Below are 16,547 nucleotides of genomic sequence, written 5' to 3' on the forward strand. Positions count from 1 at the left end.
TAATGGATATGTGGAGAAGATACTACATGCAGCTAACACGCACTCTGGAGACCGACACAAGGCAATATAACACGTTGAAGGGTTGCGATGATGTCTACTTTGTACATGGGATCTCAAGCTTAAGATTTATTATGGTCATTGAACACAGCTTAGAGTGTGCTGTTATTTATAGCACAAGAAATAGAGGGATTTTACCGTCCCTCAATTTTCTCTCTTCATTTCATGAAGACGGTTTTCTGGGCACTTGCCTTATTTAGGTGCATGTTGTTGGTGTGTGAACCCTGACATTAAGTAGGTGGGCAGGGTGTGGGGTGGGACATCACAGTCATGCCTGATCATAGCTACACCCAGCACTCATACATATACACACTCACACAAACATACAATTACACAAACACTCACACATACGCACATTTTATGACAGGATGTCAGTCACCAGTGAATAATTAGGAGTGGGAATCCTGGCTGATTCTTCCCTCACTCGTTCTATCATCCTTACCAAGGCTTCAGCTGAAATCAGTTAACTCAACCCAAACCAGGTATCAGACCTGGGCTCTCCCATTCCTGAGTAATATACCAGGTGATGCATTCACCCACTAAGGCAGGTAGAGAGAGAGCAGGGAATTATAGACCAGTCAGCCTGACGTCAGTAGTGGGGAAAATTCTAGAGTTCATTATCAAAGATTTTATAGCAGAGCACGTGGAGAACAGTGGTAGAATCGGACAGAGTCAGCATGGATTTACGAAAGGGAAATCATGCTTGAAAAATCTACTGGAATTCATCGAGGATGTAACTCGTAGAGTTGATGAGGAGGAGCCAGTGGATGTGGTTTATTTGGACTTTCAGAAAGCTTTTGACAAAGTCCCACATAAGAAATTAGCATGTAAAATTAAAGCGCGTGGGATTGGGGGTAGTGTATTGTGATGGATAGAAAATTGGTTGGTGGACAAGAAACAAAGATTTAGAAACAAATGGTTTTTTTTCCGAATGGCAGGCAGTGACTAGTGAGGTACCGCAGGGATTGGTGCTAGGACCCCAGCTATTTACAACGTACATTAATGATTTAGATGAGGGAACTAAATGTAATATCTCCAAATTTGCAGATGACACAAAACTGGGTGGGAGGGTGAGTTGTGAGGAGGATGCAGAGAGGCTTCAGGATGATTTGGACAAGTTGAGTGAATGGGCTAATGCAATATAATGTGGATAAATATGAGGTTATCCACTTTGGTAGATAAAACAGGAAGGCAGATTATTATCTGAATGGCTATAAACTAAGAGAGGGGAATATGCAGCGAGACCTGGGTGTTCTCGTACACCAGCCGCTGAAGGTAAGCATGCAGGTGCAACAGGTAGTAAAAAAGGCAAACGGAATGTTGGCCTTCATAGTGAGAGGATTCAAGTACAGAAGCAGGGATGTCTTGCTGCAATTATACAGGGCCTTCGTGAGGCCACACCTGGAATATTGTGTGCAGTTTTGGTCTCCTTATCTGAGGAAGGATGCTCTTGCTATAGAGGGAGTGCAGCGAAGGTTTACCAGACTGATTCCTGGGATGGCGGGACTGACGTATGAGGAGAGATTGAGTCGGTTAGGATTATATTCGCTGGAGTTCAGAAGAGTTAGGGGGGGATCTCATAGAAACCTACCAAATTCTAACAGGACTTGACAGGGTAGATGCAGGAAGGATGTTTACGATGGTGGGGGAGTCCAGAACCAAGGGTCATAGTCTAAGGATACGGGGCAAACCTTTCAGGACTGAGATGAGGAGAAATTTCTTCACCCAGAGAGTGGTGAGCCTGTGGAATTCACTACCACAGAAAGCAGTTGAGGCCAAAACATTGAATTTTGAGTTTTCAAGAAGGAGTTAGATATAGCTCTTGGGTCTAAAGGGATCAAAGGGTATGGGGCGAAAGCCGGAACAGGCTACTGAGTTGGATGATCAGCCATGATCATAATGAATGGCGGAGCAGGCTCGAAGGGCCAAATGGCCTACTCCTGCTCCTATTTTCTATGTTTCTAAGCCAATAGGGGGAATCTCACTCCAATGCTATTTCATGGAACAGAGAATTACTGGACAATATTATCATTAACCCCTGTTACTGAGCTCCATTGGCTCCCATAAAATCTCATGAAGAACACAAATTCACAAAAGAAAGGGTTTTTAAAAATAAAAATGAGGAACACTTGTTCTCTATCCAATGAAACACAATTTATGAACGCTTTTCCAAATTAAATTCCAAAACAGCCGCCCAAGGCTTGGCTGCAGTAGTGGAAACAGCTGGGAGTGGCCCAGAGTATGGACTGACCCGACTATGAACTTCTCTGACTTGTCAATCTAATAAGGACCCTGTCTGGTTAAATATAGTGGTCACATTTCACCAATCTTTTTAATGGTGAGCTATTGGTTATGCAATAGCTGCGACTCAGTGGGTAGCATTCCTGCCTCTGAGTCAGTAAGTCATGGGTTCAAGCTCCACTCCTGAGACTTGGGGACATAATCAAGGCTGGCAGTCCCAGTGTGGTACAGAGGGACTGCTGCACTGTTAGAGGTGCAGTCTTTCAGATGAGTTGATTAAACTAAGACACTGGTTGCCCTCTGAGATGGATGTAAAAGATCCCATGGCACTATTGCAAAGTTATCCTTGGTGTCCAACACAATATTTATTCCTCAACCAATATCACTAAAAACAACCAGATAATCTGCTCATCATCACATTTGTGAGACCTTGCTGTGTTCAAATTGGTTGCCTCATTTTCTACACTACAGTGACTGCACTTCAAAAGTATTTCACTGTCTGTTAAGTGCTTTGGGACATCCCCAGGTCGTGAAAGGGCCTAGATAAATGCAAGTTCTTTTCTTTATACTTCTTTAACAACATGCTTGCTCCTCAGATGGTGGAGTTGATGTGGTGGCTCCAAAACCCCCTCTCCCTCCTACCCAAGCACACACCAGGACTTGAGCCATAAACTAGGCTAATCCTGAATTGCAGTATTGAGGGAGTGCTGTATTGTCTTTACACACTTTCCTTTGGGTAATACATTGAATTGTAGGATTATCTGCATGTTTAAGCAGATGTTAAAGATACCATGGCAACACTCAACAAAGATCAGGCTGCCTTCCTAAACATGGCGAATATTATTTCCTCATTCAACACCACCAGAATATACTTTAACTGGTCATACATCTGCTGGATGGTACTCGTGCAGAATGCCTCCAACCACTGCATGTCAAAGTCACTAATAAATCCAAAAGGGAATTCAGAAGAAATTTCTTTACCCAGAGAGTGGTGGGAATGTGAAAGTTGCTACCACATGGAGTAGTTGAGGTGAATAACAGATTAAGGGGAAGCTAGATAAACATATGAGGGAGAAAGGAATAGAAGGATATGTTGATGGGGTTAGATGAAGAGGGTTGCGAAGAGGCTTATGTAGCGCATAAACACCAGCATAGACCTGTTGGGCCGAATGGCCTGTTTCTGTGCTGTAAATTCTATGTAAAACTAAAGGCCTTCACTGTGTGAAGCACTTTAAGACATTTTAACGGCATGATAAAGCATCACATAAATACAAGTAAATCTTTCTCCTTGCACCCTGAATTTTCCCAATATTGACCCTAACTGAATGCAGTTCTGCTACAAAAGACATCACCTTCCTGTAAACAACTCTACCTTCTCTTGTCCCTCCCTTTCAGGAAGTGTCAGGTCTCTGCTCACCACTTCCTCCACAACAACCCAGCTCAGATCGGTAACGCGAGTGGAGGATTGTGAGCAGGAGCCCACGATTTGTGCTGCCCATTTCTATTTCAATAGAGACACCGCAGAAACGATTGAAAATCAAGGACATTCAAGAACACAAGAAACAGGAGCAGAAGTAGACCATATGGCCCATCGAGCCTGCTCCACCATTCAATATGATCATGGCTGATCTTTGGCTTCAATTCCACATTCCTGCCCACTCCCCATATCCCTTAATTCCCTGTGAGACCAAAAATCTATCTATCCCAGCCTTAAATGTGTTCAATAAAGGAGCATCCACAACCCTCTGGGGCAGAGAATTCCAAAAATTCACAACCCTTTGAGTGAAGTAATTTCTCCTGATCTCAGTCCTGAATGATTGATTCCTTATCCTGAGACTGTGTCCCCGTGTTCTAGATTCTCCGACCAGTTGGAACAATCTCTCAGCTTCTACCCTATCAAGCCCTTTCAGAAATTCCCAAAGTGCTTTACAATCAACGAAGTTGGTTAAAGTATGCCAACAGAATTTTGCTCCTAGTAATCATCGGTAAAATTTGTTGTAAAGAGATTGTCAAAGCCAGGCCAACGCGGAAAACATTTGGCAGCTGTTTTCTTTGGTTTCGACAAAGTAACTACACCCTACACATGGAAATAGTTAGTGATGGAAAAAAAAATGCTACGACTTATTCACTCCTGCACCGAACGCTAGAAACACTTTTTAAGTAAGGAAGTCTTCTTTCTGTCAAAACAGTGCGTAGCAGGATCCTACTCTGCTCTTAATTAATTTCAGTTGTTCTGGCACAGTTTAGGGAATTCTTGAGTGTCTGCCTTTTTCCTCAGGATTTATTTAGCCTACAGGGTCACCTCATGTTGTGCAACAGCTGTGATTAAAAAAAAACAAGATAATTTGGGAAGTGGAGCTTTTCAACTTCAGTTTCATACTAGACGGAGTGGACACTCGCTGCGTTTGGATTTAAAAAGAGGTTCCCAAAAATTACAGACTTTTCTTTACTGTATTGGACTAACTAAACGGGGAGAGTTGGAAGAAAGTAAGATGATGTTTTCTTGCTTTTGCTTTCTTCTGTGTGGTCTGCCTTTCTTCAGCACAACAGCAGCTGCTGCTAGCTTAGATACTGGGCATGTGGTGCCGATAGATAGCAACACTCTGACCAGAGAGCTCAACATCCCTGAGCTAGAAGAGTATGACTACACTGAATTTGAAGACTACGAAGATGAAGAAGACAACTATAGCTTTCCGGAAGACACGTTTGTAAACAAGAAACAATTTGCAGCTCTGAAGAACTCAGATTCCATACGTAAAAAATTTAGGGGCAAATCTCGGGTCCAACGCCTGTCCTTGGTCAACACTGATTTTGCATTCAATTTCTACAGGAGCTTATTGAGGTCCCAGTCAGCTTCCAAGAATATGGTCTTTTCTCCATTTGGGCTCTCCAGCTTGATGGCCATGGTAACGGTGGGGGCTGGGAACAGGACACAGGAGCAGATCTCCCGAGCTTTGGGCTTTGATCATTTTGTCAATAACAAGCCAGGGATTGGCAGTGAGGTCCTACATGATGTCTTCCACAAGCTCATCCACAGGCTCTTCAAGCACGACTTTGGATACACACTCAAAGATTTCTCCGGTATCTATGTCAAGGAAGGGCTGAAGATCAGGAAAACCTTTAAGGAGTGGTTGAAACAATACTACGGGGCGCACGCACAGTCTGTGGACTTCTTGGACCCGAAAACCATCGCCGAGTTCAACCAGCTCATTTCAAAGGCCACAAAGGGGAAGCTTCAGGATCTGGTGCAGGACATTGAGCCCCAGACCGTGATGCTCATCTACCAGGCACTCTATTTCAAAGGTCAGTGTTTCAGGATACAAGTCATCATTCTAACTATTGATTAAGGTATATTTGTACAGGTATATACTGCGCCAGAATTTGCGGTCAAAATAATGATGAGGCTAATGGTGTTGCAATTATTAATGCACAAATGCTACAGCAACATCAGGCCGAGGGGAAATCACCATTAAAAATGGGTCTCCAAGGGGTTGCTGACTGAGGCGCACTGAGTGATATAAAACTTCAAATTTCACATTTCGGAAAGTACAACAGAGATCAGATTTCTTGGAAATAGAAAAACATGAAGTGCCTCAAAATTCCTGCCATTCCATTTTAAGTGCAATGTACATTGGCATTATATAGTGAAGTAACATTTTGATGTATACAGCCCGAGAGGTTTTACACAGCAGGTCCGGGCCGATCCAGTCCCACAGGGCCGAATACAACTCAACCGGTAAGCTGTCGCTTCCGGGAGTTTTACTCGTCGCGAAGGACCTGACGGCCTTTGTCAGCTCGTTCAGAGTTAGTGGTTTGTCCAGATTCTTCTGCGTTCTGTCATTTAAGACCTCCGTGATAGATGACAGGAAGGACTGGGAGGCTCTGCTGTCTGTGGGCTTCACGTCATACGGCCCAGCATAAAAGGATTTGCTGATCCTTAGTATGTCGGACTGCGAAGACGTTACCGAGCCATCTTCTTCCTTCAGGCTGCTGATCACAGAGCTCTCTGTGTGTACCTTTTGGAAGAAGTAACGCGAGCACATCTCATCCTGCTCAATGGAGCGGACTCTGGAACGGAAGATGATCTTGGAGGCTTCCGTGGCAAAGAGCGAGGCCTGTTGGCTCTTCACCTCATGGAGATCCTCCTTGACCTCGACCCCCATCGACTGCAGCCGGACCAGATTCTGCATTCTTTTCTGGAGTAGGACATTTCTCTCTGTCTCTCTCACTTTGCTAACATTTTATTTTTCAAACATATACTCTATTCATAAAAATCTGTAAAAAATACATTATAACACTGTTCAAAACAGTTCCAAGTTGACATTTAGGGCAGCACAGTGGCGCAGTGGTTAGCACCACAGCCTCACAACTCCAGCGACCGAGGCTCAGTTCTGGGTACTGCCTGTGCGGAGTTTGCAAATTCTCCCTGTGACTGCGTGGGTTTCTGCCGGATGCTCCAGTTTCCTCCCACAGCCAAAGACTTGCAAGTTGATAGGCAAATTGGCCATTGTAAATTGCCCCTAGTGGAGAATGGTGGGGATGTGGTAGGGAATATGGGATTAATGCAGTATTAGTATAAATGGGTGGTTGATGGTCAGCACTTGGTGGGTCAAAGGGCCTGTTTCAGTGCTGGATAACTCTATTCCAAAAAGTGCAAAGGAAATACGTTTTCTTCAATACAGAACATGAGTTGCCTCACAACCTTTCCATTCCATTTTACATACCATGTACATTTTCTTTACACAGCAAAGCCATATTTTGGTGCATACAGCCGGAGGGGTTTCCCATGGGTCCAGCCTCTCAGTTCACTATGGTGGGGGAACCTTACACAGTGGTCTTTCCCCATTGAGCCTTTGCCACGGCTGCTCCAAGCTTTAGTGCGTCCCTCAGCACGTAGTCCTGGACCTTGGAATGTGCCAGTCTGCAACATTCGGTGGTGGACAACTCTTTGCGCTGGAAGACCAGCAAGTTTCAGGCAGACCAAAGGGCATCATTCACCGAATTGATAGTCCTCCAGCAGCAGTTGATGTTTGTCTCGGTGTGCGTCCCTGGGAACAGCCCGTTGAGCACAGACTACGGTGTTACAGAGCTGCTTGGGATGAACCTCGACAAAAACCACTGCATCTCTTTCCACACCTGCTTTGCAAAGACACATTCCAGGAGGAGGTGGGCAACCGTCTCTTCCCCACCACAGCCACTGCGGGGGCATTGAGCGGAGGGGGTGAGACTTCGGGCGTGCAGGAAGGATCTGACGGGGAGGGCACTTCTCACCACCAGCCAAGCTACATCTTGGTGCTTGTTTGAAAGTTCTGGTGATGAGGCATTCCGCCAAATGACTTTGGCAGTCTGCCCGGGGAACCATCCGACAGGATCCCCCGAAGGGCCTTGAGGACATTCCGTGCAGACCACTGCCTGATGGAGCGGTGGTCAAAGGTGTTTTCCCGCAGAAACTGCTCCACGAAGGATAGGTGGGACGGCACGATCCAACTGCATGGAGCGTTCCACGGTAATGTGACCAGGCCCATCCTTCGCAACACCGGGGACAGATAGAACCTCAGCACGGAGTGAAATTTGGAGTTTGCGTACTGGAGGTCTACACACAGCTTGATGCAGCCGCACCTGAAGGTGGTCATCAGGATGAGGGCCACGTTGGGTACATTTTTCCCGCCCTTATCCAGAGGTTTGAACATCGTGTCCCTCCGGACCCGGACCTTGCTAGCATGTGTGCTCTACAGCAACCTCTAGAGTACACAATGCGCAATGCAATTGCAATTTCAAAACACTGCAACACGACACAATGTTGTGCTGTTAAACAGCATCTGGCTGTCTGCCACACCACTGAAGTCCATTGAATGGCGTGAAGTTGCTGTATTGAGTGGTAGACCTGAACTAAACTGGGCACAGAAAGTTAAGGCTTGTTCACTTCAGTATAAGTACCCTTTTAATGACGTGACAAGTGTTAATTGCTGCCAAGCAATTATTACAAGCTTTAATTATTGGAAATTTTAAAATTGTCAAATTTAAAAATTTGCCATTCTATAATTTTTTTCCTCTCCCTCTTAATCCAATCTTTCTCTCCTGCTCTTTATTTCTCTGTGTGTACCAGTTTTGACATTGAATTCATCTACTTTAATTTATACTTCCTTCTCAGTCCTTACACTGTTAATTTCAGAAACCTTCGATCTGATTCAGGAGATACAGTTACTTGTCCTGTTTACTCAGGTCCCAGATGCCCAGTTTCTCTCGCTGTGATGGTTTCAGCTTGTACTTTCAGGAACTTGCCATGCAAAAAATGTAAAAAAACTTAAAGGTGCAAGGGCAACTCTAACTAACAGCAAACACCATTACATGCCCTGCCACAGCAAATTATGGCCCATTATTAAAAAGGCAGTAACATTTTCTTGCAGCAAGGTTTCTGGATCCCTGGTAAATGTTTTACACTGTATAGAATGTGACATTTCCAAGTAGTATCCTGGTATATTAGTGTTCCAACATGCTGTGCCCTATGACCATACATAGAATCATAGAAAGAGGCCACTTGGCCCATCGTGTCTTTGCCGGCCGGAAAGCAAGCCACCCAGCCTAATCCCACTTTCCAGCATTTGGTCTGTGCAGCACTTGCGGTGCATATCCAGACATCTTTTAAATGAGTTGAGGGTTTCTGCCTCTACTACCCTTACAGGTAGTGAGTTCCAGACCCCCACCACCCTCTGGGTGAAAAAACATTTCCTCATCTCCCCTCTAATCTTTCTACCAATCACTTTAAATCGATGTCCCCTAATCACTGTCCTCTCTGCTAAGGTAAATAGGCCCTTCCCATCCACTCTATCCAGGCCCCTCACAATTTTGTACATTTCAATCAGATCTCCCCTCAGCCTTCTCTGTTCCAAGGAGAACAACCCCAGCCTATCCAATCTTTCCTCATAGCTGCACTTTTCCAGTCCTGGCAACATCCTCGTAAATCTCCTCTGTACAGTCTCCAGTGCAATTACATCTTTTCCATAACGAGGTGATCAGAACTGCACCTCAAGTTGTGGCCTAACTAATGATTTATACAGTTCCACCATACCCTCCCTGCTTTTATATTCTGCACCTCAGCTAATAAAGGAAAGGATTCCATATGCATTCTTAACCACCTTATCAACCTGTCCTGCTACCTTCAGGGATCTGTGGACATTCACTCCAAGGTCCCTCACTTCCTCTACACCTCTCAGTATTCTCCCATTAATTTTGTATTCTTTGCCCTTGTTTGGCCTCCCCAAATGCATCACCTCACACTTCTCCAAGTTGAATTCCATTGGCACTTTTCTGTCCATTGATATCTTCCTGCAGTTTATAGCTTTCCTCCTTGCTATCAATCACGTGGCCAATTTTCATGTTGTCTGCAAACCTCTTGATTATACCCCCTACATTTACGTCCAACTCGTTAATATAGACCACAAAAAGCAGGGGACCCAGTACTGAGCCCTGCAGAACGTCACTGGAAACAGCCCTCCTGTTGCAAAAACACCTGTCAACAATTACCTTTTGTTTCCTGCCACTGAGCCAATTTTGTATCCATTCCCCTGGATACCATGCATTTTTATTTTTTTAACCAGTCTGCCATGTGGGATCTTGTCAAAAGTCTTGCTAAAATCCATGTAGACCACACCAGCTGCACTACCCTCATCAATCCTTCTTGCTGCTTCTTCAAAAAATTAAATCAAGTTAGTCAGACACCATCTTCCCTTAACAAATCCATGCTGACTATCCTTGATTAATCTATGCCTTTCTAAGTGACAGTTTATCCTGTCTCGCAGAACTAATTCAAATAATTTGCCCACTACCAAGGTTAGCCTGACCGGCCTGTAATTAATTATTCAGTCTATCCTGCACTCCCTTTTTAAACAAAGGTACAATGTTAGCAGTCCTCTATTCCTCTGGCACCACACCATAGTACTGTGTCTGCTATGAATCATGTGCCAAGCAGAAGCCAGACATTTCACCCACAGGGAAAGGGAAAGGGTGGGACGGGGACACAGTAGAAACTATAAAGTAGGAATCATCTCAGGCTGTTTGGCAGCAATGGGAGAAGTCTGGAAACAGGCTGTGCCTGCCTATTCGCCTTAGCAGGTATGAATGGATAGTACAAGAAAATCTAAACAAAGACTGCCTACTCCCGCTCTGTAACATCACCCATCTTTGCCCCTGCCTCAGCCCACCTGCAATTGAGACCCTCCTTCATAATTTTGCCACCTCCAGACTCAATGGTCTCCTTGTCACCCTCCTATCCTCGCCCATCCATAAACTGGACTCAACTCTCTTGTGTATATCCTTACCTGCGCCAAGTCCCGTTCGCCCATCATCCTTGTGCTCACTGACCTACATCGGCTCCCAGTCCTGGAATGCCTCAAATCTAAAATTCTCATCCTTGTGCTTAAATCTCTTCGGGGCTTCATCTGTCCAAATTACTGTAACCTTTGCAGTCTTATAACCCCCCCAGGAACTCTGCGATCTTGCTGCTTTCATTGCCTATGCATCCCCCCCCCCACACCCTTCTCTCCACCTTTGGTGACTGTGTCTTCAGCTATTTAGGCCCTAAGCTCTGGAATTCCCTTGCTAAACCTTTCCCCCTCTCCACCACTCTCTCCTCTTTAAGATGCTCCTTAAAACCTATCACATTTCCCAAGCTTTTAGTCACCACTGCTTTTTTGGTTCAGTAACAATTTTTGTCTAATTACGCTCCTGTCAAGTGCCTTGTGACTGTTGAATCTAGATCATGAATCAAGCTTTTGGTTACCTGCCCTAATGTAGCCTTCTTTGACTCTGTGACAATTATTTTGCCTGATTACACTTTTGTGAAGCACCTTGTGATGTTTTACTACATTGAACTATATGTCTGCTGCAGCTCAGTTGCTAGCATGCTTACCCACAAATCAGAAGGTGGTGGGTCCAGAGAATTGAGCACAAAAATCTAGGCTGACACTCAGTGCAAGACTGAGGGAGTGCTGCACTGCCAGGGGTGCCGTGTCTCAGTTGAGATGTTAAACCAAGGCCCCATCAGGTGGATGTATACAATCCCATGGCACTATTTCCAAAGAAGAGCAGGGAAGTTATCCCTAATGTCCTGGCCAATATTTATCCCTCAACCAACATCACAAAAACAGATTATCTGGTCATTATCACATTGCTCTTTGTGGGAGCTCACTGTGTATAAATAGGCTGCTGCAGTTCCTATACTAAAACAGTGACTACACTTCAAAAGTACTTCATTAGCTGTAAAGCGCTTTGGGATATCCTGAGGTCATGAAAGGTGTTATATAAATGCAAATCTTTCTTTTAAAGGTGCTGTATAAATGTCAGTTGTTGTAGTGATATCCATTAGAGAGTGCAGAAGTGGTTCACAGTGTCTCTCTCTGCCCGTGAGAGCCAAGTTTGATGTTCATTATAAACGACGTTGATCTCCGTGGTTCAGTTTCGCTTCGCCTTTACCAATAGAGAAATAAACACACGACCTTGCTTCATGTATGTTCTGAGAACACCACCTTCTCCAATCTGCATTACTGGAACACACCCAGACGCAATGTGATGTTACCTAGGGGACCATCAAATAGGAAAAATTTAAACAAAGTACTATTTCCAGAAACACGGACATGGGAGTTGGGAATAAGGCAATGGCACAACAAATGTATCTGTTCATAGTGTAATCTGAGAAACGTGGAAAATTCTACTCATATATTACTGCTGGATAGGGTTCAAACTTCACAGATGTTACTGCAGTATATTTATGTGCTGTCTGTCATAAACTGTAGATTGGGGATAAAGCGAAACTTTGAAACATGTTTCCTTTTGCATTTCTAAGCTCGGCTCAGTTGGTAGTTCTCTAGTCTCTCAGTCAGTATGTTATAGGTTCAACTCCCACTCTAGGACTTAAGTGTAAAAATCTAAGCTGACGTGTTAGTGCAGTACTGAGAGAGTGCTGTGCTGTCTTTCAGCAAAGATATTAACCTGAGGTCCTGTGCTGTTGGCTGAAAAACATCCCATAGTGCTAGTTTGAAGAAGTACAGGGGAGTGCTCTGACCAATATTTATCCTTCAACCTTCTTTTTCTTTCTTTCTTTTGGGCCTCCTTATCTCGAGAGACAATGGATACGCGCCTGGAGGTGGTCAGTGGTTTGTGAAGCAGCGCCTGGAGTGGCTATAAAGGCCAATTCTGGAGTGACAGGCTCTTCCACAGGTGCTGCAGAGAAATTTGTTTGTCGGGGCTGTTGCACAGTTGGCTCTCCCCTTGCGCCTCTGTCTTTTTTCCTGCCAACTACTAAGTCTCTTCGACTCGCCACAATTTAGCCCTGTCTTTATGGCTGCCCGCCAGCTCTGGCGAATGCTGGCAACTGACTCCCACGACTTGTGATCAATGTCACACGATTTCATGTCGCGTTTGCAGACGTCTTTATAACGGAGACATGGACGGCCGGTGGGTCTGATACCAGTGGCGAGCTCGCTGTACAATGTGTCTTTGGGGATCCTGCCATCTTCCATGCGGCTCACATGGCCAAGCCATCTCAAGCGCCGCTGACTCAGTAGTGTGTATAAGCTGGGGGTGTTGGCCGCTTCAAGGACTTCTGTGTTGGAGATATAGTCCTGCCACCTGATGCCAAGTATTCTCCGAAGGCAGCGAAGATGGAATGAATTGAGACGTCGCTCTTGGCTGGCATACGTTGTCCAGGCCTCGCTGCCGTAGAGCAAGGTACTGAGGACACAGGCCTGATACACTCGGACTTTTGTGTTCCGTGTCAGTGCGCCATTTTCCCACACTCTCTTGGCCAGTCTGGACATAGCAGTGGAAGCCTTACCCATGCGCTTGTTGATTTCTGCATCTAGAGACAGGTTACTGGTGATAGTTGAGCCTAGGTAGGTGAACTCTTGAACCACTTCCAGAGCGTGGTCGCCAATATTGATGGATGGAGCATTTCTGACATCCTGCCCCATGATGTTCGTTTTCTTGAGGCTGATGGTTAGGCCAAATTCATTGCAGGCAGACGCAAACCTGTCGATGAGACTCTGCAGGCATTCTTCAGTGTGAGATGTTAAAGCAGCATCGTCAGCAAAGAGGAGTTCTCTGATGAGGACTTTCCGTACTTTGGACTTCGCTCTTAGACGGGCAAGGTTGAACAACCTGCCCCCTGATCTTGTGTGGAGGAAAATTCCTTCTTCAGAGGATTTGAACGCATGTGAAAGCAGCAGGGAGAAGAAAATCCCAAAAAGTGTGGGTGCGAGAACACAGCCCTGTTTCACACCACTCAGGATAGGAAAGGGTTCTGATGAGGAGCCACCATGTTGAATTGTGCCTTTCATATTGTCATGGAATGAGGTGATGATACTTAGTAGCTTTGGTGGACATCCGATCTTTTCTAGTAGTCTGAAGAGACCACGTCTGCTGACGAGGTCAAAGGCTTTGGTGAGATCAATGAAAGCAATGTAGAGGGGCATCTGTTGTTCACGGCATTTCTCCTGTATCTGACGAAGGGAGAACAGCATGTCAATAGTCGATCTCTCTGCACGAAAGCCACACTGTGCCTCAGGGTAGACGCGCTCGGCCAGCTTCTGGAGCCTGTTCAGAGCGACTCGAGCAAAGACTTTCCCCACTATGCTGAGCAGGGAGATTCCACGGTAGTTGTTGCAGTCACCGCGGTCACCTTTGTTTTTATAGAGGGTGATGATGTTGGCATCGCGCATGTCCTGGGGTACTGCTCCCTCGTCCCAGCACAGGCATAGCAGTTCATGTAGTGCTGAGAGTATAGCAGGCTTGGCACTCTTGATTATTTCAGGGGTAATGCTGTCCTTCCCAGGGGCTTTTCCGCTGGCTAGGGAATCAATGGCATCACTGAGTTCCGATTTGGTTGGCTGTATGTCCAGCTCATCCATGACTGGTAGAGGCTGGGCTGCATTGAGGGCAGTCTCAGTGACAGCATTCTCCCTGGAGTACAGTTCTAGGTAGTGCTCAACCCAGCGGTCCATCTGTTTGCGTTGGTCAGTGATTATGTCCCCCGATTTAGATTTGAGGGGGGTGATCTTCTTGATGGTTGGCCCAAGAGCTCTCTTCATGCCATCATACATTCCTCTGATGTTTCCGGTGTCTGAGGCCAGCTGAATATGACTGCATAGGTGTTGCCAGTAGTCGTTTGCGCAACGCCTAGCTGTTCTTTGTGCAGTACTTCTGGCTGCTTTAAGTGCTGCGGATGTTAAATCGCTGGGGGCTTTCTTGTAGTTCAAAAGTGCAATGCGCTTAGCGGCTATGACAGGTTCCAGCTCTTCATTATGAGATTGAAACCAGTCTGCATTTCTCTTCGCACTTTTGCCGTAGGTGGTCAAAGCTGACTCATAGATGGCGTCTCTGATGTGGGCCCACTTGGTCTCAGCATCCCCTGTGGGAGTGTTTTGAAGGGCTGTTACAAGTGAATTTAGAAATTTTTGTAACAGCTGTGGGTGAGAAATTCTGCTCGTGTTGATGCGCGGGTGGCCCTTCTGCTTGGAATGATGCAACTTCTTTGGTCTGAGTCTAACCTTGCTGCACACCAGGGAGTGGTCGGTGTCGCAGTCCGCACTGTGGAAGCTGCGTGTGATTTGAACACTGTTTAAGGCGGCTCGCCTTGTGACAATGAGGTCTAGCTGGTGCCAACGACGTGATCTTGGGTGCCTCCATGAAACCTGGTGACAGGGTTTAGTGTGAAAGAACGAGTTGGTGATGCAGAGGTTATGATAGGTACACAACTCAAGCAGTCTCTGCCCGTTCTCATTCATCCTTCCAACGCCATAGCGCCCAAGGCAGGAGGGCCATGAGTCATGGTCGGCCCCAACCCTGGCATTAAAGTCCCCCAGCAGGAATAGGTGTTCGGTGTTGGGGATGCTGCTAATGATGTTATGGAGTTGTTCATAGAACTGGTCTTTAGCTTCAGGTGCGGAGCAGAGTGTTGGAGCATAGATGCTGAGTAGGTGTACTGGACCAGAGGTGGTGAGCAGTCGGATGGACAGTATGCGTTCCGAGCCATTTGAGGGAGGCTCTATCATGCTGAGCAAGGAGTTTCTGATGGCGAAGCCCACTCCATGCTGTCTTGGTTCTTCAGGATCCCTGCCCTGCCAGAAGAAGGTGTAGTCTTGCTCTGCTAGAGAGCCACTCGCGGGGAGGCGAGTCTCCTGAAGTGCTGCAACTTCTAACAAAACAGATTATCTGGTCATTATCGTGTTGCTGTTTGTCGGAGTTTGCTGTGCGCAAATTAACTGCCACATTTCCTATATTACAATAGCGATGGCACTTCAAAAGTACTTCATTGGCTGTAAAGCGTTTTAGGACGTTGAGGTTGTGAAAGGCATTATATTAATGGAAGTCTTCCTTTCTAAAGGTGCTGACTCTTCCTGGGGTACAGCTCTGTAAATATCAGCAGTCCTAAAGCTTTAGCTAGGTGTCAACTGTGCTTACTTCTAACTCTGGAGGCTGCTGGGTTCAGGTCCGACTGCAGCAAAATCTCGGCTGACACTCCCAATGCATTGCTGATAATTGTACTCTCTCACCTGATACCACATAACTCCACATTCCATAAGGAGACGGAATCCTGATCCTAATCTTTTCTCTTTCCCAAGTCCATGAGCACTAAGGCTAATTATGGTGCCCCAATCTGAATGCAGGGACCAAATCACAGCCTGAACTGCGTGGCTCATTAATGCCTCATATGACGCCTTGATGCGGTAGGTTCATGGAAGACCATATGATTTTCATTTTCTATTTGGTGTTAAGGATTGCAGTAGTTTAGTTTGTACATGCAAGTATTACCATGAAGGATTGTAGCATTCCACCCCACAACAATCACTGAGAATATGCACACACAGGAAACAAAGCTATTTCTAATCCTTCTAAGGCGTGCCGCACAGAGGTTCTTTGCCAGATCATACTATCCAACTTCCCACATAGAGGGTAGTTTCTTAAATTCTGACACCTTGATGTTCTGCTGTGCAAATATTAGCTTCCACATACAAAACACTTTCGTATGCAGTTCAAAAGCTTGCTACTTTAACAGAGGCTTCAACCTCTGGAAGAATAGCAGGCAGGGGGATTGCATGGGATCACCTTAAGCATTAATAATCCTGTAATGTAATTTCAAGGCATGAATGTTTTAAAGCAAGAGGAGATTTAAAAGCAAAAAGGTAGGAGGCAGGAACCAGCCTGCAGAGCGCTCAGCAACAGTGAATTTTGTTGAATTCTTGGATGGCAAATTT

General features: G+C 45.6%; 1 protein-coding gene across 1 annotated transcript in view; it reads left to right on the forward strand.

Moving 5' to 3' along the window:
• Positions 1-4,675: 4,675 nt before the first annotated feature.
• Positions 4,676-16,547, forward strand: part of LOC137346799 (heparin cofactor 2-like) — a 42,269-nt gene continuing 30,397 nt past the window's right edge. Inside the window, exon 1 of the mRNA XM_068010673.1 lies at positions 4,676-5,601. Coding sequence (XP_067866774.1) covers positions 4,791-5,601 — 811 coding nt within the window. The 5' untranslated portion in view covers positions 4,676-4,790. The remainder of the gene's footprint in view (positions 5,602-16,547) is intronic.

This window comes from Heterodontus francisci, chromosome 30 (genome assembly GCF_036365525.1).
Source record: "Heterodontus francisci isolate sHetFra1 chromosome 30, sHetFra1.hap1, whole genome shotgun sequence".
Taxonomy (NCBI): domain Eukaryota; kingdom Metazoa; phylum Chordata; class Chondrichthyes; order Heterodontiformes; family Heterodontidae; genus Heterodontus; species Heterodontus francisci.